General features: G+C 42.3%; 5 protein-coding genes across 6 annotated transcripts in view; 3 read left to right on the top strand and 2 right to left on the bottom strand.

Moving 5' to 3' along the window:
- Window positions 1–762: 762 nt before the first annotated feature.
- On the bottom strand, window positions 763–3757 carry LOC311240330 (inactive serine/threonine-protein kinase 19-like). 2 transcript variants are annotated; one of them, XM_084328909.1, is made up of 7 exons: window positions 3638–3757; window positions 3340–3435; window positions 3115–3257; window positions 1879–2114; window positions 1594–1691; window positions 1290–1437; window positions 763–1166 (listed from the first exon to the last, which is right to left on the bottom strand). In XM_084328909.1, the coding sequence occupies exons 2-7, from the start codon at window positions 3431–3433 to the stop codon at window positions 1121–1123; spliced, it is 765 nt and encodes a 254-aa protein (XP_084185035.1). In that variant the 5' UTR covers window positions 3434–3435; window positions 3638–3757; the 3' UTR covers window positions 763–1120. The 2 variants fall into 2 exon arrangements, with proteins under 2 accessions (XP_084185035.1, XP_084185036.1); XM_084328910.1 differs by having other exon boundaries at window positions 3528–3732.
- A 50-nt stretch (window positions 3758–3807) lies between these two features.
- dxo (decapping exoribonuclease) lies at window positions 3808–7488 on the top strand. Its single transcript, XM_084329775.1, has 7 exons — window positions 3808–3893; window positions 4412–4886; window positions 5029–5255; window positions 6011–6230; window positions 6746–6881; window positions 7078–7172; window positions 7304–7488. Exons 2-7 carry the CDS (start codon window positions 4414–4416, stop codon window positions 7440–7442), a joined length of 1290 nt encoding a protein of 429 aa, XP_084185901.1. The 5' UTR covers window positions 3808–3893; window positions 4412–4413; the 3' UTR covers window positions 7443–7488.
- A 150-nt stretch (window positions 7489–7638) lies between these two features.
- On the bottom strand, window positions 7639–21572 carry slc25a17l (solute carrier family 25 member 17-like). Its single transcript, XM_084329776.1, has 9 exons — window positions 21297–21572; window positions 20592–20652; window positions 20277–20343; window positions 17290–17438; window positions 17054–17170; window positions 15882–16027; window positions 13596–13691; window positions 13069–13151; window positions 7639–11104 (listed from the first exon to the last, which is right to left on the bottom strand). The coding sequence occupies exons 1-9, from the start codon at window positions 21369–21371 to the stop codon at window positions 10960–10962; spliced, it is 939 nt and encodes a 312-aa protein (XP_084185902.1). The 5' UTR covers window positions 21372–21572; the 3' UTR covers window positions 7639–10959.
- A 963-nt stretch (window positions 21573–22535) lies between these two features.
- anks4b (ankyrin repeat and sterile alpha motif domain containing 4B) lies at window positions 22536–25519 on the top strand (the record flags this gene model as incomplete). The annotated part of the gene is made up of 2 exons (XM_084328860.1): window positions 22536–22696; window positions 24382–25519. The coding sequence occupies 2 exons, from the start codon at window positions 22536–22538 to the stop codon at window positions 25517–25519; spliced, it is 1299 nt and encodes a 432-aa protein (XP_084184986.1).
- Window positions 25520–27600: 2081 nt separating this feature from the next.
- Window positions 27601–27692, top strand: part of LOC311240326 (kelch-like protein 24) — a 40512-nt gene continuing 40420 nt past the window's right edge. Inside the window, exon 1 of the mRNA XM_084328905.1 lies at window positions 27601–27687. The gene's annotated coding sequence lies outside the window, so the exon portion shown is untranslated. The remainder of the gene's footprint in view (window positions 27688–27692) is intronic.

Raw genomic sequence — 27692 nt, 5'->3', positions numbered from 1 at the left:
AGTTCAAGGCAACAGCTTCCTACAGAAAGAGTGACATTCAACAAAGAAAATATACCGCTGCTGCTGAGGCCCCACAACAACTCAGCCTGAAGGCAGCAGAGATTGGCCAAACATCAGAGAAGCTGTATGGCTAACATACGTTTTTCCTCTCTCGAAGACGACACAACTCTACCTCTTGGCCCACTGAACTGAAGGATGTCCTGCAGCCTTTGACATCTTAAACCACAACAAAGAAAACCTCTCTGAAGCGATTAAAAAATGTGCCGATATGATTTGAGAAGGTAATTCACCTTGAACCTGCAACATCAATGGTGTGTTCTTTTTGGTCTGAATGAAATAGTTTTGAAAAAATAAAAATATATACATTGTCCTCTTTTGTTTTTGAGTACCATACATTTGAAATATCAAAGACTCGACATTTCCTTTTAGATACTGTGCTTAGAAACATGTAAACAGTAACACTGCTTATTCCCCTGCCCCACTGCAAATTCCTCACAGTCCATCCCAAACAGGATATTACATATTTTAAATAATGCCTGTAATGTCAAATAGAATATATTATATATTTATGAAATCAAAAGATTGTAAACTCATTGAAGTTGCACAAGAATCTGAGCAAACAATTCCATTGACAATTAACAAATAAGTTACTAATCAATTAATCTCCCTGCCTCTTTCATTTCAAATTCAGGAATTACAGCAGCCCTACTTGTCTTGAGATCTGTATATCAATCTGTGTAAATAAAATGTCAAAAGTCATACCAATTTCTGAGGTTTTATTAAAGTTTACATAATTTCCAGCAAGATCATCCCTTACTGTAAACTCTTTCACAACCAATCCAGAACTATGCTTTCAGAGTAACTTCCCACAACCATATCAACTTTACTAAATATAACAAAACAAAAACTAACAAGGTCATATTTATATAATGGGCAATTCATAAACCCACAAGGTTTAATACATGGCAAAAAAATATAATTCATGAGTCAAATTAAATTAATTCACTTGCAAGGCAGTAAATACAAAAATATTTTGTATACACCTTGGTGCATTTTACATTTCCAGGGGCTCCTCTTTGATGAAATATGATGTTGGTTCTGTGGCAGTGGTTCAGGACAATCAGGAATCGACAAACCGTAACAGTGTCCCTGAAGTAGTGGGTATACTAGAAAGAGAGAACAAAGGGATCGGATTCAATACATTAATTAATGCAGGTGTATGCACTTGTGGAGCATACAAATCACTAGTTTTCATAATAACAGCATATATTGTATCCAACCAGTCCTACCTTTCTACCAGCTCTGCACCCACAATGTCGTGGATGTGATACTTCATCTGGAATTTTACTTGCGAGGTTGTGCGCCGCTCCTCTAGCTCCGTTTTTAGGACTTCGCTATATTTGGACTTCTTGACCATGCCGAGCACTGCTTTGCGACCTGACAGGAGAACGGGCATAGGGGACCAAAGCAAACAATCCCTCAGTTAACAAGGCGTCGCTAATACCCCACTGGAATGAGACATGGAAACATGAAACAGCTTTGAGGGAAAGTTAAGTTAGCAGATTCCCTCCGGTGGCCTTTTATTGCACCCACCCTGTATGAAGTACTTGGTAAACCTGCCAGAGTTGGGAATTGATAACCACCAGCTGCCTGCGTCCCTCACGGTCAGGACCCCTGACTTCACCAGTTGCCTGTCATGAGGAAATGTGTACAAATGAATAACACACGACTGTTCATAAACTTCATTGCCATATTGAAGAGTATTCTAGCCAGTAAACATGTGTATTATTATGGTACTGAAACCTCCATACTAAAATAGGTATGTACTATCATACACAGGGCAAGGACAAGAGAAAGCAAAGCCTTTGGTCCTCATACGTTATCTCTGAATCTGTGAAGAGGAGCTCCTTGAGCATCTTGTCTTTGTTGAAGCTCAGATCAGTACAAGAGGGCAGCACCTTCTCCAGGAACTTCTCTACCGTGCCCCGAGTCACTCTCCCTTCCTCGCCTGCCAAGACTTTGGCCTTGTAGTCTGAGGTGAACACCAGTCCAAACGCCTCGTGGTCGAAGCCCAGCTGAAACATCAGCAGCTCCCCCTTCTCCCTCAGGTCACTCTGTTGAAAGAAGAGTACGGTGGAGTCACAGAACATCAATAGACATCACTGTATCAATTAAATTGCTATGGGTGGACTTTCCGAATTAGAAAATTAGAATTGGACATACAGGTGCAGCTCAATAAATTTGAATATCGTGGGAAAGTCTATTTATTTCCCCGCATTGATGCAGTAATTTGTGCAAAAGGAGCCCCAACTAAGTACGGAGTGAACATCATTTTCAGTAGGCTGACATTTATATATTAAAACATATTTTCTTTGATTGGTCTTATGTAATATAAAAAATGTCTGAGATACTGAATTTGGGGTTTTCATGTAAGCCATAATTATCTAAATTTAAACAAATAAAGGCTTGAAATATTTCACTTTGTGTGTAATGAATCTATAATTTTTTTTATTTTTTTTTATCCTCTCTTTCTCCGATTTTTTCTCTGTTTTCTCCCCGTCCCAATTTAGTCGTTGTGCCAATTCCTCCCCTCCCCTACCTGGTTGTTGTGCGCATGTTCTCCTACTGGTCAGTACAAGGGAACCCTGAAAGCATTCGCACGCTTCCTCCGACACATGCGGCGACAGCCAGTGACTCTGTTTTCACCTGGCAGCGAGGACTCTCATTGGTGAAGTGTAACGCGTGGGAGATCACGCTGCCTTCATCAAGTCCTGCCTCCGCTGAGCAAGCGCCCAGACCTGACCTGTAGGCGTCGCTGTCCACAACGCCAGATTCCCACCCATGACTTGCCCTCCCCCTAACCCAGCCAAACGGGTTAGTATTAGGATCAGCCCAAGCCCCAAGCAATGCTGACTCCGGGAGTCGAGACCGCAGCCTCTTGCATTGGTGACGAGCGCAATCTCCGCTACGCCACCTGACCACCAATGAATCTATAATCTATGAGAGTTTCGCTTTTTGAATTTAATTACTGAAATAAATTTACTTTTCCACAATATTCTAATTTATTGAGCTGCACCTGTATGATAGAATCTGTCCTCCAGAGTGACAGCTTACCAGCTGCCTGTCGACCACAGTCTTGTCATCGTGTATGCTGTACAGCTGGTGTTTCAAGACAATTTGAGGCAAGGCGTCATTGAAGAGCTTCCGAGGGAACAGAGTCATAAGCTGTTGCAGGCTGGATTTGATGTCAATGGGTCCTCATAAAGGAATGGAAGAGTTAATTCAACATATTTGAGGCTCAACGTTGTTGTTAGTCATGAATTCAATGGCCATAGCTACCTTCATCGTCATTGGCAGCTCCAAACTTCTGTGTGACAATTCTTCGTTTCTTCACTTTAAATGCGTCTGAAATCAGCCCCCTTTTCCTATTCATAACTTAAATAATGGAAATTGTCAGTTTTACAACAATAGACAGATGACCCAAACAAGAATACTAGTAGTTTAAAAAACTCTAACGTTATGCTTACTTGTCAATCTTGTTCAGTTGTTGCTAATGTTATTGTTAGCCTTGCTAGCTACCCAGGTCACTTTGCTGCTTACTTCTATTTAAACAAAAGAGTATATTAAACATCCTTACCTATTTATAACGATATTACCATCATGTTAACTGGTTAATATGCATTCACCACTCGATCTGCCAAGACAAGAGTTCATAAACCCACCAGAACAGAAAATAATCAAACGTCTTCTTCTACCCTTTTAGCTAGTAACGTCGTAGTATCAGCGCCATACCACCACCTACCGGCAGGACCAGGCCTTGCATACACGGAAGCGGCAATGTGCTAACTATCTATCTGGATAAGCAGGATTTTAACAAAAGTCCATTGTTTCAGGTTCGTAAGTTAAGAGGTCACGTTAAGTTATACATTTGTGTTTAGGTTCTTAATAGCTAATGACCACGTTGAAGCATGCAATATATTTCAAATTAAGCCCGTGACATGCGTGCTTCAGTTTAGCCAAAGATAGATATGGACGGTCTCTGGTTTTGCAGCTGCTGTTTGCTAACGCTAGCAGGCTTGCTAACGATGTTAGCATGAAATCTGCAGCCAGTTGACTTTCTACCATTGTGTGTTTTTCCACTACTGATGAAACGAGTTCGTTATAACATATGTATTTGTAAAAGCCCAGCGATGCCGTTTGTAATTGATAAGGGCATTTTATTACCACTGTTGCACATAGTAGTATTGGCATTGCTCCCGCTATTACACGTTACTGTGTAATAAGAAGAGAGAGCTGAAAACATGCAGTTAAAATGTTACAGAGGCACCACGCATGCTATATCAAAGGGAAGGCAGACAAGACGGTTCCAAATATGTTGATTACAGTTCCCCTCTTCTCTGTATGTATGTAGCTATGGACCAACGCCACCACAAATCCCAGTATCCAAACTCCAGCCACCGCGACCACCAGTCAGCGTACAAAAGAGATCGAGATGATAGCGGTGGGCGCCACTCTCAGCATAAACGCCTTACGCCAAACCACCATCCTCAGGCTGGTCTGTCTCCTGGACCAACCCCATCGACCTCTCAGACCCTGAGTACCAGAAAGCAGCTATATGAAAGAGACTTTCCTGTATACAAACAGCCTGTTGAGGTTGGGAGTTTTTCCCTGGACTCTAAGCGTAGGTTCTTCAACGATGCAAGGCAACTGAGATACTATGTGGAGCCTGACCGGGCGTGTCCTAATCTTGACCTGAGGGATGGCTACAAGGACCGCTTCGTAAAGAGAGACGACGGAGTGAAGGAGAAACTGGACCACATCCTGCGATGGATCCTGGCCAACAAGTCTAAGTTTCAGTCAAGGGAGGCTGCAACCAAATCCTCATAGTAAGCACTAAAAGTCATATTCATGTTTCATTCAACACTGAATTAGATATGATAATCCAGATCCTGTCAGTTTCGAATAGACCAAATAATTTCAGCTACTCACATCCGGGACATGTATTCCTTGATCAACCTCTTCTCCCAGTGCATTAGGTGTGGACTTTGTGACATGGCGCGGCCACTTGACTAAGTTGCTGACCACACCCTATGAGACGCGTGAGGGCTGGCTGCTCGCGGTCAGCAGGCTGGGGGACACGCTGTACGTCAGTGAAGTTGAGACTGAGGCTGCTCGCAGGGAAAGCGAGAACCGCACTGAGAGGCATGAAGAGATGATGTATTGGGGATATAAGTTTGAGCAGTACACTTGTGCAGGTAGGTAACATAAGATTGAATGATGCTTGAGTTTTGCTTTGTTTACTTAAAAATCCCTGGTAACTTGTCATCTAGTCAGGCACCATAATGCTTAAGAAATCTTATGTGGTTTGGCTGGAGTCAAATCTTTCACAAACTTGTTTCCCCCATAAGAAAGTAACATGGCCATACATTTATCCACCATTAGCCCGTTAGCTGATGTTGTGATACAACAAGACACACACCCAAAGCACATAAAGTTGATGAGGAAGTGATAACCAGATGTCTTCTAGATCGTGGTTTCTCAATGTGGGGTCTGGGGACCCCCAGTGACTCCATTAGAGCTGGATATCAACTCTGTTACCCAATTCGATTTGATTTCGATTTACAAGGTCCTGATTTGATATAGATTAAATTAGTCTTTTATGGTGCTGGTTTCATGGGACCAGCGCCTGCCATTGTTTGGTCATTTGGTCAACTAAGTTTCCATAGTAGTTCAGCATAAACTCAGCGCAAGACAAACTATAGACATCTACAAGACGGGAGGCACGCTAGAAATAACGTTTAGCAAAAATCTTAACATCCACTGAAAAAAGGCAGAGATGAAAAGATTGTTTTTTTCAATATCTTCCCCTGTGGACATAATCTCACAACAGTCTTCTCAAACCCCACCCTCTTTCCTTGATCCTATAATCACAACTGTTGCTTCCCTTGTCAATTGGGGGGTCCTTGACAACATGTTGAGAACCACTGTTCTACCTTGTGTACTTGTCTAGACGACGTCCACAGTCAGCCTGACCCCAGCGGGGTGGTAAACACTAACGAGGCCTTCTGCACCGTGGTCCAGACCAGGCTGGTCGATCACAGACTGCTGTTCTCCGGCGAGGTGGACTGTCGGGATAAGGACCCCAAGGCTCCCGCCTCCCCGGCCTGCTACGTCGAGCTGAAGACCTCTGCCGAGATCTGCACTCCCAAACAGCGGAGTAACTTCCACAGGTAGAAGCATTCCATGAGTCCCGTCAAATACTATGCCTTGGTCCTGGCAGTTCATACAGCTCAAACCATGAACTTTTCATCTCATGTTGTTGCTTCTTGACAGTTGAATAGATCTCTTTCTGGCTGATCCCGAATCTTCAGTCTCTCTTGCAGCTCTAGGAAAATGAAGACTATTAATAATCCCTCCTAGCTTAGTCTGTGGTTCATGCAGCTGTGTCCCGTGAACAAAGCCTTTTGATATACATTTCTCTCTAAGGCAGATTACATTTTAAGCAGCGGTTTAAAAAAAGCAAAACAAAACTAGCTTAGCATTGTAGATCAGCTTTTAAAAATTGGATTAAAAGAACATAAAATTCTCTTGTGAAACCCAATTTTCCCATTAACCCCATATGTAGCATCAAGGACAAAATTACTGGTAAACAAGAAATGCCATAGGCAGGGGAAAAGATTCACCGGGGCTGGTCATAATGACGTGCGAGAGGTCTATTCTTCCATTGAGTTTGTGTGATCCTCAGGTTTAAGCTGCTGAAGTGGTGGGCTCAGTCCTTTCTCCCCGGAGTCCCTCGGGTCATAGCAGGCTTCCGAGACCATGACGGAGTGGTCGTGTCTGTGGAGACCTTTCACATCTCAAAAATGTCACATCTGATCAAGGTACGGTTCAACCGTTTGCTTTGTTGAACACCAACCCAAAAGCGGGGCCACTGATGGCGTACTGATAAATGACAGCATTGGATATTTAAGTATTTTTTTTATGGTTCAGTGGTTCATTATATATTTGCCACCTGCACTGGTATTTGTATTCTAGTCCAATGTAATGTAAATTCTTCACACCGTTCACCCCATATAGAATGAACAGAACTGCTGGAGGCCAACGGTGTGTATGAACTTCTGTTGTGATTTCCTGTCCTTTGTGAAGAGCGTGGTCAGAGAAGACAACCCCAGGTGAATAACCGTAGCATTGTTATAATTTGTCTAACGTTGACCTTTTTTATGCTTAGTAGTTGGAAGTATTGTTTCTCCTTTTGAAACCCTCCAGTTTGTCATCATTGAGCCATTACTGTATGTCCCTCCAGAGTGGTGTACTTGTTTTCCTGGGATCCCCACAAAGACGTGACCTACTCCGTCCACAGAGACTCTCAGTACTCCTTCTTACCAGACTGGTACATAGAGGAGATGACCGGACCTGGCAGTCAAGACTCACACCCCAAATAACCCAACAATCAACTGGGACTTATTAGACCTCCAATGGAGGTTCTCTTTGTGCCAGAAGACATTGGTATTTGATGTATATATACACCACAATTGTAATTGAATTCTTTTTTAATATGGTTTGTTCAATTAGAATTAAATGAATTTGTTCATATGGGATGTTTTAAACATTTATGGTAATAACAGCATGACAACAATATTGTTTCAAACCTTTTTATTTTTCCCATGTTAGAACAATAAGTTACAAGCCCAAAAGGAGTAGTACATTCATTCATTCATTCATTCAACAGAATTATAAAATAACACTACGTAAAGACAAATTGTGTACTGTAAATCAAAATTGAGTCCCTGGAACACTGAAGCTTGAATGCTACCTCAAATGATACACACAGCGAGTAACTCAATCAACCATGCCCCCCAAAAAGTTTCAACTGCTCAAAGTTTGGGCGATCGTCCATCAACAACCGATCAGATGTATTTTCATTCACAGTTCAATCTTCACAAGACTCTAGCACCACCCACAACATATCAAAATCGAGCTACACATTAAATCGAGTCACTCGCCGTGTGTCCTCCCCGTTATGGTTTACAATGTCAGGGCCAGCAATTCTGTTTGCAAATGCATTTAGTATTCAATTGAGTATCTTCTAGGCTCATGTTTGATTCAGTGTCTCAAAAGTATGATTTTGTATCTATGACATACGATTTCATTAACATAATAGTTCTAAGAATTACATGTATTTTTAATAGGTTTTCTAAACGAATTGCAGGCTCTGCAAATGTAATAAAAAATCTTCCCCACAAACGGCATAGTGCACCAATCAATAGCGTGTGACCGCTCACGACACTTCAGGTAGTATTTTATATGGCCCATTAGGATAATTAGAAATAACGTCTTATTGAATGTGTAACAGGAATGAACCAGCGTCCAACATGGTCTGTAGTGACCTTGTGTTTTACGGTCTATGGTAAGAGACAAATAGAGATGAAAGACGGTATTAATAATCCAAGACTGCCATTCACCATCTCAGAGTGAGATCAGTGATTCTAAAGTGATTACAGCTGAGTAAAAAAGTATAGCCTAGTGTCCAAGCCTCGACTACATTAGACGGTCAACAACATGACAAAGATAATGACTATGTATGCTTCACATCTGCAAGGCAGCAAATAAAAGCCTGGATTGACCCACTGAAGGGAAAATCATGAAGGCCACATAAGACGGATAAGTCACTGCAACAGTCTGGGGCAGTGGTTGTAGATCAGTTTGTTTTACCATTTTACAGTATACTTGTTTTATAGAGACACTAGTATCTGGTAGTTGACCTCAGATGATGCTGCTTTCAATGACAGTATAAAAAAAGATGCTCCTGTGCATGGATATCCTTTTCACAGATTACATTTTAAATTAATTTCATCGCCATGTGATTCAGAGCATAATAAAAAACATTAAGTAAAATCCAAATGTAGATTTAAGTACAGTAATTTACATTTTGTATAATTCATTATCTGCCATCGGTACTAAAACTATTTGCTACAGTGGCACATGTGTAATACTGAATAAAACACTTTAAAAAAACTGGCAGATATTTCAAGAGGTTAATATATTATGTTCATCCAAAGTATTAAGGAGTTTCATGTGTAAATAGATCTCTTCTGGTTTACAAACGATGCTACAGATTGTGAGCAGTATTCCATATGGTAATCTTAAATGCATAATGTTGGAAAACTGCATTACTGAAAGAGGGCTGAATAGTGTGGGGGGTGTACTTTTTTTTTGGTCTTTTTCCCCCTCCATTTTCCTCCGATTTTCTCCCCATCCCAATGTTAGTCGTATGCCAATTCCCAGTCCCTTCCTGGTCGCTGCGCTTTACCCCCTACAGTCAGATCATATGGGAGAGTGGAGGCTACCACGTGCTTCCTCCGACACACGTCCAGCCAATCACCGCTTCTTTTCACCTGGCAGCGCGGATTCTCACTGAGAGGGCGTAGCGTGTGGGAGGACCACACTATCCCCCTCACGTCCAATCCGCGCTTAGCAGGCGCCCCGACCGAACTGTAGGAGTCGCTGTTTACAACGACCCGGACCCACCCCGCCAGCTTCTCCCACCCTCTGATACAGCCAATCGTATCAGTGCAGACGGCCAGCCAAGCTGGTGACAACCCCGGAGCTGTGAGCTGGATTCGAACAGGCAAATCCAACTCAGCTCCGGGGCTGGTGACGAACGCAATCTCCGCTCGACCACCTAACCGCCTGGGGGGGTGTACTTCTATGTTAGAGTGGCTCAGACTTATTTTCTTGATCCTTTAATCACAACTGTTGCTTCCCTCGTTTGTCAGAGGAAAGCAACAGTTGTGATTGGAGGATCAAGAAAAGGGCGCAGTTTGAGATCAGCAGAGTCAATTAGCTGAGATGAGCCATTACCAGACTGCCCTTTTCTTCCTGACCGTGGATGGATTTGTATAATTTACCACACAACAACTTTACTCGTTTGTCCAAAGGCCGCCTTAAAATTCCTGCACCCTGCAATCTGTTATGACGTTTAGAAACCCATGTCTTTTTATATTAAAAGTTACAAGATAATACAAACAAGGCAAACAAATTAAAAAAATGTTTTAAAGATAGTACGGAAGAGGAAGAATTCGAGGCAATTCCATATAGAGGTACTGTGCTTGCTGCAGAGGGGTGGGGGAATAGGGAGGGATGCCCTTTTTGGTCCTTGCAGCAGTTCTAATGATAAAACCTATCCACCTAACTAATCATCCATCATTAACTTAAAAATTATTCTTAATACGTTTAAAAGCTTTCCTTCCTTTCCCCCCCCCTCGTCACCAAGACTACACAAGGCTGTTCAACACATAGGCAGCTGGTTCTACAAGGGGTCGCTCTGGGAAGTGGCGACAGTGGTCTTTACTGCTGGGGTAGGTAGCACAACTAGATGCTTTATATACATACAGTACATCCAGTCATCATGTGCAAAATAATGGAATAAAATGACTCATGTTTTTGATATTGCTGTCTGCCATTGTGTATTCTAACACAAAAATATTTGTGAAACCGTAATTACTGAATACAGTGAGAGGCAGAATTAGCACCTTTACTAGCCTTTTTGGGGGGAAAAGTGGCAGCAGTTGGAACAACATGGAATTAACAATGACAACTAATACGTTCCCCTGCCAGGTAACCCCTACCCTGCCACTTATTAGACCACTGACAACCATGTTCCAAGAGATTCACATAAATGGTCAAATGCTATAGAGATATTTGAAAGAACCAAAATAAAATTCTCACTTCTATTTCTGCTAAAAGAGGTGGTGGGGACTTCCAATAAATGGAATCTAGCCCCAACCCCACCAAAAACACTATTTTAATAAATCACTGCTCTGACTCCATTTAGAAATTCTCAAATGTCAGTGCGGGGCTAGAGTAAGAACCTGCATTATGTTACCCACAGCCAGGACTGGTGCCTGCGTCAGGCGACGCTGGGCCAGGGCTCGCTGCAGGTTGAGGTGAGGAAGGATCTCAGTGCTTCAGCTTGTTCAGGCGCATGACTTTGAAGGTGGCTGCAGTGATCTTCTCATACACCACAAACATGAGGGCGGCTGTCAGTACTGTCTGTAGGAGTTTGGCCTCCAGGCCTTTGTATAATCCAAGCATGCCATATCTCCTGCAATGAATGATGTGAACGAATGCATTTAGAATAAAACACAAGATACTCGTGTCCTAATGATAAGGCTAAGCGCTCAATGAAGAAACGCAATCCCATTACCAAACATCTATGCTACATAATATGTGAGTGTGTGTGTGTGTGGGGGGGGGGGGTTAGGGTTAGAGCTCCAGGTATTGACAATGCAGATGCTACTGTACATACATAGCCTACCACATGGTACATACATAGCCTACCACATGGCCCCCAGCCCAGTGAGCCAGCATTGCATATCACCAGGGTTATCAAGTGGGCACCTCCCTTCACTGGTGTTTTGTCAAGTTAGACCCATGACACCTCAGGAAGGCTCAACAGTTAGTTCCAGCGTCCCAGAACCACCTCTTCCACACTAGCTCCCCCCCCCCCCCCCCCCCCCATGATATTCACATGCCAAAAAATACAATCCCCGATACCAATACCACACATGAAACCGCAACAGAAAAAAGGAATACTCTTACCCTTGAGTATTAAGTTTAGCAAATCCCACTAAGTTTGCCGAGCTGTGCCCATTCAAGTTTGTGAGTGTGTTAAAGAATATCCACTGTATATTATTCTCCCATAGTGACTTTATTCACAACGTTTCACCCGAAAGGCCTTGCAGTGGGATTCGCTAAAAACGTATATCTCATATGCATGCACCATGTCCAATGGGAGGTTAAGGTAGGGGTGGGGTTTATACATTTTTTTAGAGAGTCCCCTTTTGCAATACCTGCTCAAGGGTAAGAGTATTCCTTTTCTTCTGGTATCAGGAATTGTATTTTTGACATGATGGCATTGGGATATCATGGGGGAGCTAGCATGGGGGTGGTTCTGGGACACTGGAACCAACTGTTGAACCTTCCAGAGGTGTCGAGGGCTTAAGTTGATGAAACACCAGTGAAGTCACTATGGGAGCATAATATACAGTGTGGCTATTGTTCTTTAACTCTTTCAGTGCCACGCCTGGTTTTCCGTTTTACCGCTTGAATGCCACCATCGGCGCCAATGTTAACGTTAATATCGCCTAATCTATGTTTTAAATTATGGCTATGTGTCTAATCTGCCCATCGCATTATCAAAGACTATTTTCCAGTCAGTGCTGTGAAGGCAGATTGTTTTTTTATCGCGTCGTTTCCGTTTCAGAGCAGTTAGAAAAGCCCCCGTTTTGATATAAAAAAACAGCTCATTCTGGAGCATTCTATGAAAATCGTCTTTTAGTGGAATATTCCACAACGTTGATATTCGTCGGCCTTTTTATGAATCGTTTTCAAATAAACGCTAGATGATCAATATTATACGTGCACGCAAGCACATTACGGCCGCGCACTGATAATCGCTCCGTTGATTTCCACAGACTTTTACAGTGAAACCGAAAGAAGACATTTCACAAAACAGCTTATAACTTCATCAAACTTACTCCGATTATCCTACCACTGATAACATAGAGTCCTTACCTGACATCAGATGGTATCCAACTGGTATATTCCAATTCCTGATCACCATTCGAAAAAATCGATACGTGTATGGATCCAACGCGACACAGTAGATCTCCATGATCCGCGGGGATCTGAGGCTCCAGAATGAACTGTGGTAACCCCGGCTGGATCAGTGAACTGGAAAATGTGGAGTACCGGATTTTTTCCCCCATTCATTTTCATTGAGTCCATTCCAAAATCACTTATGTCATCTGGGAGACGACAGGGGGCGCTTTTTTCCACAGTGATCACCGGCGCAGCTCGGCTATACTCGGGTAGGCTCGGGTGACGCAAAAAAAATAAAAATAATAATAATTCCGAGAAATCTCGTGAGTGGCACGCAACCACCTATAAAAAAACCAGAGAAATCTCGTGAGTGGCACTGAAAGAGTTAATGCAGCTTCAACACACCTGTGGATGCATGTTTTTAGATGTGCGTACATTTCCTCTGACCGTGTGTGTTAGACTCACTTGATCCTGTCCATCAGCAGATGGACTACGTTCCGGAGGCTTCCAAGTACCCCACCTTTACCATCACCTTTGTACTGGCCAAACTGGAGAAAGAACATGACAACTTGTACTTAAATATCATTCACTCTGTGTGAGCCTCACAGAAAGTATTGGCATGATTACTATACAGAGCTTCCGAAAGGATTGACAATTTGCACATTTTGTTGGAACAACAAAAGGATTTCAATATACATCCATTCCAAATACATCCGTATTTGTGAAAGATTACATTACAGAAATGTTCAATCTTTATAGAATAGAGTACTTTGCATAGATCAGTGAAATCGGAGTCAATAAAAAAAATAAGCATTTAGAAATCCTTCTGTAGCACAGCAAAACAGTCACGATAAGCCTAAGAATAAAATACGCCTAGGAATAAAATATGGTCTGGGATATACTATGTTTCCTATGTTATGTATATACATTCTAATATAAAATATACAGTAAGTGTAATATTGAACATATATAGAACATGGATGTGAAGGTACCCTCAGGATGGCCTGCACAGTCTGCAGGGGATATGTTGCTGTGGTGGCGACCGCCTTGGCAACGGCTCCAATCAGGAAGATCTGAGCCGAGGAGATCTGTGGGGAAAACAGGTTTATCCATCAGCCTGGCAATCTATTCTGACCAGACCTGGGTCAGTTCAAATATGGTTAGCAGGTATCGTTAGTGCGCTTGGTTAATCTTTCATTCATTCTACACAGGCTCAGAAAAATGACTAATCTCCCCCAAATATTATAAATGTGACTGAGTGCTATAATATACTGATCTGATTTTGGAGGTACACTACACATGAATGAAAACTAACAGATTGCAGAATGGGTACAATACAGTATGGCTCAATACACACAATTGTTAAGGGGCATTGCAGACCAGAGAAAGACGTTTGTCTTGTTTACATCAGGGTCCCCCATTTTCAATTAATAGTGACATTTATGACATACACAACATAGGGACATACAGGTATATAGTACTGTTACATTTGTGACATACGATATGCAAATATACAGTACCGTTACCCAGAGATCCTAACAAAATATATACATATGATGGGGAGGAGAGGAGACTGTACATTAGGAGGGGGTGGGTGGGTGAAAATATATACATACACATACGGTGCGGAGGAGACTGTCCATTAGGAGGGGGGGGGGGGGGTTGGGCATTTACGGTGGCCAGTTTCGAATTGCAGCCTCCCGTAGCTTCAGAGCGGTTTTAAATGTGGGTAGGGATTCAAAATGTTTTACGGCTGTGGGTAGGGCGTTCCACATTGTTGTGGCATAATTGCTAAACGTGTTTAGTCCCTCGTTTGTGCCGAATCTGGGTTGCACATGATTTGTGGAACTCCCTCTGGCGTTGTGGGCGTGGTATTCACTGACCTTTGGGAAGTATTTCGACATGTACATGGGTACCCGAGTGGTGTAGTGCATCTTGTAGACCAGGCCCATTGCAAGTTGCTGTACTCTGTCGTCTACTCTAAGCCATCCTAGGTAGTCAAAGTGGGCAGGGGTGAGGTGGGGTTTAGGAGTATAGAGTCTTTGCCAGTTCTATGGGCATCACACCCCTAGCTTTCTTCTTCCATTTAGCTTGACTTTTTTTAGATATTGACTGAAGTAGTGTGTTTTTAGTCAACGGTGGAAAATTGGGCGAGTCTTCCCTTGTATTATCATTAATCAACTGTAAGCCTTATGCCAGCTTTCTTCTTCCCTTGTATCATCTCATTAATAAACTTGGAATGCAGTCGGCTAAAAATATTCTAATTACCAATAGTGGTAGACTCAATCAATCATCAATCAATATTAGCCAAAAATAGGTAATTCACTGTTGCCCGATTGCTATGTAACCTCTCAAGTTCAAGTTTCTTTATTAGTTGTCATACAGAAGTACAGAATACTTTTATACAAAATGCTTCTGTTCGCTCCAGACTGTGCTAGGCTAAAATAAATAAAATAAGTATAGCAAGTATAAAATAGAAGTCAAGTACGTAGACAAAAATGTTCAGTATATACATATATACAATACTCTATGTAGAGTAGAAGTAACTGAGTTACCATACAATATACTATACAGTGCAAAGCAGAAGTGGGATGAGGTACAATTTAGGTACAGTATAATTTACAGTAAGGTGTAATGAGGTATGGGTTGTAGTGCAAATTATTTACTGATAAATATAAAGTGTGCTTAGTTGTACTAAAGTGGTTAAAGTGGGTGCTGCAGTGAGTTGTACGTTTAAAGTGAGTGTGTGCGTGTGGATGTTGTGCTGTGAGTGCATTTGATGGTTGTTACATAGTGTTATTGTTCGTTGAGCATCCTGATGGCCTGGGGATAGAAGCTTCTTCTGAGTCTCTGTGCTTGCCATGAGACTCCTGTATCGCTTGCCTGACCACAGCAGTTCAAAGAGGCAGTTGTTTGGGTGGCTCGAGTCTTTGATAATTATCTTAGCCTTGCCCATGCACCGCTTGTTGTAAATGCCCTGGAGTGGGAAGCCCCCCTCCAATTGTGCGTTCGGCTGAGCGGGCCACTCTCTGTAGTCTCTCAATCCAACAATCTAGAATCAGTAATACTTCATTGTGTCTTTGCTAAAATATATCCTAATGCAAAAACTATGGAGTATGTTATATATATATATATTTAATACAATATGTAAATAAATTAAATAAATGTATGATACAGTTGTATCATAAAAAATGTGAAATATTGTGCGATGATCAGTTTGGCCATATTGGCTATGCGCCCTGGCTCAGAGTTCATTTCTGATTATGTGGCAGACTCACCTTCCTGCCTCCTTCACCTGCCCTTCTCTTCATGGCCTCATAGAACATGAACTGTACGGCCGGATTGAAGACCAGGACCAGGGAGGGTAGAATGCCGTTCCACAGGGAGCCCACCCCCTCACTGGCTATGATCTGGGAGAAGGCATCTGACAGGGCAAATGGAAATAGAGATGGATAATGAACACACATTGTCGTGTTAATTGACTAATCCACCCACCCTTGTCTCCTGATCCTTTCAGCCACTGTGTATGTGCCGTGCTTCCCTGAAAGTTTAGTGCTACACATTGGTGGTGGTGGAGGCAAGTTACGCACAGTCTACATTTTAAAGCACTTTGTGTTCGTGCACTAGAAATCGGTTTGTTCCAATATACTTAATAAAAATAAACAACATGGTTCTAAAGCTCTAACGTGCACATGAAAGCAACACTGCTGTATGCAGGGAATCTACAGTGCGTGTACAAACTAGGGCTGGGTGATATGGCCAAAAATGTTATCACGATAACATTTCATATTGTTCGATATTTTTATTAATATAAAAAGTTTATTTTTTATTATTATTTAAACAACAACAAATGTATGTTTATTTTGCAGCACTTCTTTGCCTTTAGTGTTACAGCCCCTCACACTCCAGTTCTCAGGCTGCAGCTGGTTTGAAAAGGAAAGTACCAAAAAAAGTGGCTGTGGCTCCAGGGGAGTTGAACAGTTCTGGCTCTGCTAGTTTCTTTTCCATCTTTTGGCGCTTTTTTGGTGGACAAACCACCACACACATGCACCGTGACTCACGACTAGCTCTGCTAGCACAGATCGTCTGTACAGACGGTTTCAAACTGTATTTTAAATTAGAAAGCAAACTAAATAAATGGACAAGAGAAAAATAAATCTCAATTTGGTCAGTATTGTCATTTGGACAAGCAAAGCAATTACTTTAAGTTGCAGGCAAGAAAGATAAGTCTGTCCACTGTCTCTGGTTTTAAAGCTGCCCTGTTGCAGGTCACAATATTATACAATTTTAATATTTTTTTATTTATTATTATCGATATTATTTTTTATTATCGATTATAAAAATATATTGCGATAATTATCGTTTTAGCACCCAACATAAATTAGTTTGTACACATTATCTATGAAACATGCTTGGATTGTACCATGGCGATGTACAAACATAAACACACCAAATATGCCCTTGTAGTGAGTTTGCTGGAGGTCTTCGTTCCTGAATTTTGCCCCCTGAAGCTTCAGACGCGTGTTGACCACCCACATGGGCGTAGTCAGGATCACGTTCACTGCCCCTGAGAGAAACAAGCAGATAGATATACCTTTCCTTGAATACGCCCTCCAACCTTAGAGCCCCAAGTCAAAACTCCTCAGTTCATGATTCTAGTTATTTTGGTTTTGAGACCGGTCTCACCAGATATGAAGCCCATGAGCAGGTCTCTGCTAGGCTGGGACTTCCCATGGCCAGACAGCCTCTTCAGTGTGTTGAATGTGTAGAAATAGACAAAGTTGGAGCAGCAGAGACTGGAGATGACTGGGAACCAGCCTCTGTATAGAGACATCCTGGGGGCGACAGAGAGGGAAAGGGTAATTTTCAGTAGAGAAGTCAACGGAGTCTTGTGTGGTCAACAGCTCTCAGATAGTTTGGATCATTTAAAAATGTGTTTATCATAAAACGACAGTGAAGCTCGGTGAATGGATGGTATTTGCATTAGAGTGGAATGTTTGGTTTGATTGAAAATGTTAACAGAATGGGTACAATACAGTACAGCTCAAGACAAACAACTGCTAAGAGGATGAAGACCAGAAAAATACTTTAAGTCTTGTTTACATAAGGGACTTAAGGGTCCTCCATTTTTTATTAATCAAGACATACAAATATACAGTACTGTTTAAGAAAAATAAATCATATACATCCGAAGGGGAAGAAACTGTACATTGGATTTTGGCATTTACCGGGGCCAGTTTCTAATTGCAGCCACCCGTAGGTGCTCTTTGAGAGTGGTTTTTAAGGAGGGTAGGGATTCACATTCCTTTACGGCTGTGGGTAGGGCGTTCCACATTATTGTGGCATAATTGCTAAATGCAATTATTATTATTATTTAGTCCCTTGTTTGAGCTGAATCTGGGTTGAACATGATTTGTGGAACTCCCTCTGGTGTTGTGGTCGTGGACTTCACTGACCTTTAGGAAGTATTTCGACAGGTACATGGGTATCTTTGTGGTGTAGTGCATCTTGTAGACCAGGCCCATTGCAAGTTGTCTACTCTAAAGCCCAATGCGATCGTCTGTCGCTCAACGACAAATCGCTTGGCACCCCACACCAGATCCGACCCTTCAGGTATAATAATGTGTCGCTCTGTCTAGCTGGGGGTGTGGTTTCCCCCCGGGAGATATCAGAGGACGGACCGGACGTTAGGTTGTCGTGAAGCGAGATGAATTAGCAGGTAGCTGTGCTGTGCATTACGAGGGAAGTATTAACCTGTAAAACCCATATTGAGCTGGAATTAAACCACCATATACGAATACAATCTCATTCTTCCTGACACTACTGCATGACTGATCGCTACAATACGTTCATTACCACCGATTGGACAAGTATTATGCACCTGCTGCTGAGAGAGTGTTTTTTTCACGGAAGACGCAAACAGTTTGTTCTCAACCATCATTTCTTTGGACAATAAACCTTACAAACTACATCAGCTGCAGCCTGGACATTAAACTCTTGTCAACATCCACAACTTATTTTGTTACCCGAGTACAAAAACATCTAGTAGGTGCATCGTGGCGCATTGTCAATTTATTAGTTAATGACAAGCGGCCACTAAACCTTAAGTTCTCCAACTAACGTTATTTATTTAAATTGTTCCTGTTAATTAATAATTAACATAAGTAGCATGGTAATAATACGTAGGTTATTGATCAATGAATGTATTGATAAATTCATTTATATTACAAATGATACACCAGTAGAAGTAATGTTATTTCCTCATTGTCCTTGCTGTGTCGCCTGCCATCGCCTCAAAAAATAGGATTGAGGCGATATTTAGCAGGGTGACAAGTTGCTGCGCGATTGTCGCTCAAAAATCTCCTGCCGTGTGCGTTGTCTCATCCATAACAATGGAAGCGATACAATTATGTCGGTCGCCTCGCTTAAAAAGTCGGTCGCCTGGCAAAAATCGGCCGCCGTGTGCGTTGGGCTTTAGCCATCCTGGATGGTCAAAATGGGCAGGGGTAAGGTGTGTTTTAGGAGTAAGGTCAAGCAGTAGTCTGACCAGTTTGTTTTGTGATGTTTGGAGCCTTGTTTTTAGGGCCTTTGAGGTGCAAGCATAGTCGTAGAAACCTTGAATTAGTGCTCCTGTTAAAGAGTCTTTAAGGTATTCTTATTTACCAGAGAGGAGATCCTGTACAAAAATCGTGTTCGTTGGTTGACTTTTTTTATTATTAAATTGGTTGCCATTTTGTCACAGGAAAGATTTGCCTCTAGGATGGAACCCAGGTATGTAATTTCATCTTTCCTTGTGACAATATTGTCAGTTTGTCACCCACTGTAACAGAGAAGCCGTTGGCCTTGCCGAGTTTGTTATTTGATCCAAAGAGAATGGATTCCGTTTGACCCAGGTGTAATAATGGTTCGTTATCAGCGAGCCAGGTGCAGATTCTACCGAGTTCAGAGCTGAGGGCTTTTTCAACCTGCAACTTGTCCCTGTCAGAGACCAGCAGGGCAGAGTCATCCGCGAACAGGAACAAGTTGCAGTCACAAGATGATAAGTCATTTGCATAAATTAGGACCAGTAAAGGTCCTAATATGCTTCCTTGTGGAACACCACAGCTCACTGGGAGGGGGGGCAGTGTACCGTTCACCTCCACCATCTGTTCTCTCCCCTCCAGGTAGGATTGCATCCATCTCACTGAAGAACTATCAAAACCAATTGATTTTAGCTCATCAAAAGCCTTTTGTAGGTCCAGCATGACCATGCCCCAGTATTTGCCCACGTCCACCTCGTGTTTGATGTGGTCGTTCAAATGGAGAAGGCATGAGTCAGTGGAATGGGATGTTCTGAAGCCAGATTGGAATTCGTAGATTAGCTTTTTTCGGCAAGGTACTTTTCGATCCGTTCGTAAACTATTTTTCTATCACTTTCGTGATGGAGGTAAGAATAGAATGGTAGAATAGATCAGAATGGTCAGCTGCTTGTGTGGATTCATGGGTGCAACACTGGGGTGAAAGCCCAGTGTGAGGCCACAAAGGGGGTTTCTCTTCAGTCGATTGCTCAAATCAAACTAAGGGGATTGAATTACAGAGGAATTGTGCAGGCCAAGGGCCACGACTTGGACAAATGACTGCATCTAGTAGGCTTTGTCATGGCAGTGACAGCACTACTACATGAAGTTACTCACAGGCCTTCTTCCTTTGCTATCTCGGACAGGATGATGGGAGTTGATTTAGACTTCCGACTCTCATCCACTGAAACAAAGAATGACCATGCGTCACAGATCGCTGGGTGCAATCACCAAGCTAGTGAGGAGAGTGCATGTGCATGCAATACTTTAAGACATTATCTGTTACTTCATCCTACTTCAGTTCACACACACTAGAGTTGTTTTTCACAGCCTGAAGTTGGATCCTACAGTGAACTCAAAGCACAGAGGATAGAGTCCAACACTGCTATCGGGCAAGTGTATCCATTGATTGTGATAAGACTTCCAACTCACCCTGTAGACGGATCCTGGCCGTATCCAGAGGGAAGAAGACACTCATCGCCGTCACGCTCCCCTGGGGACAATTGCATACAAACAAACACAGCTGACAAAACAGTTTGACACTTTACTTGGGAGACTCTAGCCCCTTTCGTGACTGTGATGCACGCCAACAGGGTTTGGACGACTGATCCACAGTCCCTTGCTCCTCCATAGGAAAATCCCATAATTAACTCTGAAGAACTGGTCCTCCGCGAAACGTTCGTTATACAAGTATCGCAGAGAAATTTCAAAGGTACTCACAGTTGCACGAGGGTTTCGGACAGAAACGCAATGGTTTGAAAGCTCGGCGTTGCTAATAAACATTTTTAACTTTTATAAACTGGTCAACACTGCTTTATTTCAGGCATTGTGTGCCATCATGCGCATCAGGCAGCTAAAGCCGTTTTGAGCAGTGTTGACCAGTTTATAAAAATGATTTAAAATGTTCATTAGCAACGCCGAGCTTTCAAACCATTGCGTTTCTCTGTCCGAAACCCTCGTGCAACTGTGAGTACCTTTGGAATTTATCTGCGATACTTGTACAACGAGCGTTTCGCGGAGTGACTTCAAGTGGAGCGCAGCTCGTAATACATTTAATTTATATAGCACACTTTAAACACGAGATCTCAAGGTGCTTGTAACTTTATTTATACATTACTTGGCTGAGATCTTTCTCACCATTGCACCTGCCACTGCATGCACCAGCGTCTCGTAGGAAAAGAGGCCGACAGCCGCTCCACCGTTGTCGGACATCTCTGCGCCTTCTCTTGGGCCGAGCAGAGCCAAACCAAACGCCGGTCAATGACTGCACAGTGCCCTGTAAAACAAGTGGTCGGGTATTTCTCGCCGAGAGACGACGTGCGAGGTTAAGCAAACTCTCAACTATGATTCCATTATTCCAAGTGCACTTATATATGACGAGTCGAGCGAGTGAGTGTGCGGAGTGCGGACTTGTATTTCCTAATTCCTTCTCATTGGTTCTGGTTATTATCACGTTTAGTAAAAACAGATAGTAGCGCCATCTACTGTGAAGGAGTGTGTACTGTGCTTCCATGCCATCTGCGCACTTGGCATATTGACAAATTGTGTTGGGGTTGGGCGCACGCTCAGTCAGGAGCATCACATAACTTTATAAAAGCTATTTTTCACCGGTTCACTTTTTTTTATAGTTGTTTTTATCGCCGATCAATTTAGGCTACATTTCACAAAACCCGTGGCGAGAAAGCGCCACTGCACCAAGAAGCATAAAAAAAAAAGTACTATAATGTACATAAATATAACAAAGTGTGTTGCATATCCATAGTCTATGCTTCAAAGGGAGTGGAATGCTTGTCCTATTGGACTGGGAAGATACATGTGTAGATTAGAAAACAAATAATACAATAAAAAAAATAGGGGGGGGGGGGGTACTGGCAACTGGCAAGCATAGACTGTGAGCGCTCTTTATTACTGCTTAATTAATGATATTCGACGTGCGTGCGTCGCTGTTAAAATGTTTATTTCTGGGGTAGTAGAATATTGCTGTATTTGTAAATCTGAGGCCAATCATGTCCCTGAATTGACGATTAGACACGTTAGGGACATTATGTGAAGAATTTAAGTTGCCTTTCATCCTAGCAGGCCTCCCTACGTTACGTACATACTTATGTATTCCTTTTTGACACGGGTATATGACGTTAAAGACAGTTAACGTCGTCGGCTACGTGTGAGCGAAGTGGACTTTGATTTTATGACGGGCTATGCCTCAGTTATGACGACGCCCATCTGTCTAATCTAACCTGTCAATGAGCGACTGTCCGAATGAGAAGAGAGGGGGAGAAAAATGCCATACTTTGACTGAAGCAATCTACTTTTGTGATTATATTTCATTCGATTTTCAGTTGTAGGTTTTAAACGTTATTTCAAACCAGATTAAACATGTCTAGGTACCATAAAGCAGCCATTGATGGTTACTTGGACCTCTTGAAGGAGGCCACAAGGAAGGACCTGAACACTCCGGACGAGGATGATATGACACCCACTTTATGGGCTGCTTTCCATGGACACGTCGATGCTCTTCAACTAATGTGTAGCAGAGGGTGAGCACATTACTCGAAATGAAGCTCATGTTTAATACCACACACACTGTGACTAGCAATGTATTACACACGATTCAATTGGCTTCTCCAGATATGCTAAACTTCAATTCCTCAGTTTATGCTCATTGTTATGATTTTAACATTTGTAATTCAATTCACAACATTTCACAAGCAGGCATATCAATTTAAATAGATAGTAACATTTAGACATACTACAACATAATCGTTTGTATCATTTAAATTCAGTAACTGTGTCCAAACTTAGCCTAGCACTACTATACTACAGTGGTTTTATTCAGATTTTCTGATTAAATATCTTTACTAATTTGGCAGATTATTGTGTGTAGGCTGAATCTATCCTGATTTTAGACTGCTAAACCACATACAGTCAGTGTTTTATTCAATGTGTCTATTTATCGATGGACTTGGCTTCCTATGATACTTCCAGAGAGACCCATTTGAATATTTCCCACACAGCTATACTATACCATACTATTTTGCATAGACTTATAGCCTTAACCCTCAAATCATTATTCATCTGCCAGACAGACTCCTCTGTGTAGGGGCCCTCGCCCATGAGCTGAGCCAAATGTTTAATCAGGCAAAGTAATTATGTAAAACAATAGACCCTTCATTCTCAAAATGCCATCCCCCACAAAACGACAGTACAACATTGCTCTGAACATGCTTCCAATCTGGGGTTCAATGGAAAATATCTTTTTTTGATCCACTTTTTCTCCCATTTTCAATTTTTTCTCTCATCCCAATTTCGCATCATCCAATTCAACCCTCCCCTGTCTCGAACGCTGTTTCTTGCCTCCCACAAGCCGGCTGCAATGTGGACTAAGTCATACATAGCACGAGTCCCCTCCGATACTCGAGGTAACAGCAGTTGCATCTTTTCACCTGCGCAATCTTTCAGCGTCAGGGGTCTGCGCTTTGGAGGGGCGCCGCCCCCATCGCTTCCTGATTCTACTGCGCAGGCGCACCAACCGACCTGTAGGAGTCGCTGTCCACAACGCCCGATCCCCACCCATCAGTTTCCCACCCCCTAATACTGCCAATGTGTATTAGTACGGACGACCAGCAAAACTGAAAGCAATGTGGAGCGCTGGGCTCGAACAGGCGAACCCAGCGTCTCCAGTATTCGTGGTGAGCGCCTTGCCCACTGCACCACGTAGCCGCCCTCAATGGAAAATATCTGTGAGGAAGTTCGAATTCCATAACCCACATTTTACCTTTATGGTAGAAAAATAGGCGTTTCCAATTTCAGCGTTAGAAGTATGACAGAATAACTGCCACAAACTGAGTTTTATGATCAACTGTTGCTATGACACTGCAATCAAGACTTTTATTGTTGTAACAATGGGACACAGGAGGACTTTATTCCTAATAGCTTACTGATTAACCTCAGCCATGTTTGGCTGCTATTTACTCAGAAATACTGTCTGTACTGAGGCCCGTTTGGTAATTAATATGAATATTCTTTTTACTATTGTCATCACATTTCTATTGTAATTTCCTATCACAATCTGGAGTCTATAGTAAAATTCCAATTGCCACATATGTCTTTCTATTGTCTATTAAATTAAAATGTTTCTGTCATATACATTGTTCTGCAGTGCAGGGTAAGGTTCAGTACTATCCATGCACTAACTGAATATGTGTAATTCTATGTTGCACAGAGGAGACCCCAACAGGAGTGACATCTGGGGGAACACACCGTTGCATCATGCTGCCACCAATGGCCACATGCACATCCTCAGCTTCCTGGTCAGCTTTGGTGCCAACCTCTTTGCTCTGGACAATGAATTCCACACAGCCATGGACGTTGCCGCGTCACGTGACCGCATGGACTGTGTGCGCTTCCTAGACGCCGCTGCCTCGCAGCAGACCAGCAAAGATGCCAAGAAGGTTGCCGTTCTAAAGAAGGATGCTCAGAAGGAAGCAAAGAAACGCGTGAAGCTTTGTGAGGTGGTCAAGAAGAGACACCAGAACAAGATGGATAAGATGTATCGCGGTGACAGCAGTGGTGGGTCCGTCTCAGAGGCCAGTATGCCCACATCATTCTCCACCACTAGTTCTCTCGGCGGCGTCAACGAGCAGTTCTCCAAGCTCATTGCCTCCGACACCTCCGGCTCCCTCACGGCCAGGGTTAAGGGCACTCTCCAGAAGAGGTTTGGTAAGAAAGATAAAGGCACACTGGAGAGAGCAGGAGGGGATGGGAACGTCATCTTCCTCAAACAGGAGAACGGAACACCTGGAATGCCCGAGTTTGTGGACGTCTTCAGCGAACAGGATGAGAATGAGGCGGATGAGGATGGAATGGGTGTGTTAGGAGGCTTTAATGACGACGACGACGATTACAGCCAAGCCAAACAGGGCATCTTCAACCGGCCTGGCCTCGGTGGTCTGATCTTCATGAAGAAGATGGGTGTGGAGTCAGACGACATCCCCAGCGGGAACAATGAAAGCTTAGGCTACCTCATTCAGAATGAATTGTTGGAGGGTGAAGATGATGCTGGCTTCACGGTTGATGGTGATACTGAACTGCCTTGGAACCAGGAAGAACTGGGCTTGGATGACGAGGACGATGAGGAAACATCTCCGTTGGAAGCCTTCCTGTCTGCAATCTCGCTGCCAGAATTTTCCCTGGCCTTCACCCGGGAGCAACTGGACCTGGAAGCGCTCATGCTTTGTTCTGATGAAGACCTCAAAGGCATTCGCATCCAGCTGGGACCCAGGAAGAAGATCCTGGAAGCCGCCTCCCGTAGGAAGAAAGCACTGGAGAACCATAGCATTATAAAGGACAGCTGCCTGTGATCAGAGACAGTAAAGGGGTGTGATTGAGTCAATTTGAGACTTATGATGTGATGGTATCCCTTGGAAAGGAAAGTCAAGAGCTTGATTGAGACAAAAAAATACAAAGATGCTACAGCAAGGCGGCTGGGTGGCGCAGCAGACATTGCGCTCATCACCAACGCAAGAGACACCGGGTTCGACTCCGACTGTCGGCGTTGCCTCCGGCTTGGGCCAGCCGTCATACTAACTCAATTGGCAGAGTTAGCGGGTGGAAGTCGATGGGTGGTAATCTGAACGTTGTGGACAGCGACTCCTACAGGTCGGTTGGGGACGCCTGCACAGCAGAGACAGGAAATGGCGGGGGGTAGTGTGAGCCTCCCACACGTAACGTTACACCTCGCCAATGAGAGTCCGCGCTGGCAGGTGAAAAGATGTGACAGGCTGCCTCCTCGTGTATCGGAGGGGACACGTGATGCAAGGCTTCTATCCTCCCTACAACCGGCCAGTGGGGGGCATATGCGAGCAACGTTCAAGACAGGGGAGGGAAGAATTGGCACAGTGGAATTGGGATGGAAGAAAAATAGAAAAAGAGGAGAAAAAGTGGATAAAAAAAAGAAGATGCTACAGCAAGAACTTTTGACCCTTCAAAAAGAGAGTTTATCTACATTTCAAAGATGTATATTTCATATACTTTTTGGAGATGGAACTACATTGTGTAAGGCTTGATTTATAAACTTTGCACCCACATACAGTAGTTATCAATACCATAGGTGGACAGCATGTCAGGAGTGCAGGAGCCATGTAATAGCAGCAGCCAGTACATGCCAGGGTCAAACAGGCAGGAAGACAATTGTCAACATGGAAAATGGCTCTTAGGAAATTAAATGAGGTGATTGAACTTATGTTTTAGAACTATGAACTGTGTTTTAGAAACAAACTGATTTGCATGAAAAGATGCACATACAAAAAATTACTTTCTGCTGCCACTGCATAACCCTGATTGTTCACTGAAGATGAAAGACAATGAAAACAGTTGTTCAACTTGACATATATTATATTATTGTGTTTAGGCAAAGAGCATGTGCACTTCCACATTACAAAAACAATGTTTTTTAACGACTGCAAAAATATCAAGGAAAAATAAATGCTGGGTGATTTTGTTGTTACTTGAAACATATTTTCTAATTACTGTGCCCATTGATTCATAATTATTCACACAATGGCAACCAAATGAATAAAGCATATTTCAATTAATCAATTGAATTTGGTATCCTCATTCACAATACTGTTTTTCATTGTCTTAGAATATAAATATTTGTGTGTGTGTCTTGGGGGGGGGGGGGGGGGGGTGCTCATTATATTTATATAATAGACAAAGTGGGTATTCAGAAGGTTGACGATGTCACAATCCTGGGACCATCCTACAAATGATGGGGATGAGTCACCTGGCCAACATGCAGAAGGTTTATTCAGGGCTCATGGACAGGCTTTTCATTATGGCATATAGTGTCTGGTATCAGTCATATTTGCCCCATAGTTATGAGACTGGTTTCTTAATTCTCCAATGGTGTCAAACTCTATTTAATTGATGGATCTTCAATATAAACAAATAACATATGGTGTGTCAATTATATCAATATTTGATATACAATGTCATGTTCAACAATGATCTAATGTAATATATTTGTTATCAATTACAGTATTCGATTACAATATCCATGAACCTAAACCCATCTCTATTAATCAAATTGAATATATAGTAACAGTATATATAAGTGTATATTTTTTCAACCGTTTTTTATAAATTGAATATTTTTTTTATAAATAAATTGTTATTATTATTATTATTATTATTATTATTATTATTATTATTATTATTATTATTATTATTATTATTATTATTATTATTATTATTATTATTATTATTATTATTATTATTATTATTATTATTATTATTATTATCATTGTTATTATTTAACCTTTCTGAACTAGTTCCATAATTCTATACTAAATATAAGCCTTTTCGGATACCCAAACACCAGGTGGCGACAGTGATACTCTCCTTTCGTGCATCTACAACGGCAAAGATTTAAAAACACGAGAAGAAGCTGGTCACGACTCGATAAACAGTTTTTCGCTGATGGGTTGCGGAATTTAGGCTGTCCAATTGACACGATGTTGTACATCAGGTAAT

The sequence above is a fragment of the Notolepis coatsorum genome (assembly GCF_963971535.1).
Source record: "Notolepis coatsorum genome assembly, chromosome: 14".
Taxonomy (NCBI): domain Eukaryota; kingdom Metazoa; phylum Chordata; class Actinopteri; order Aulopiformes; family Paralepididae; genus Notolepis; species Notolepis coatsorum.
The sequence above is the reverse complement of the archived record's forward strand: the minus strand, read 5'-3'. Positions and strand labels throughout refer to the sequence as shown.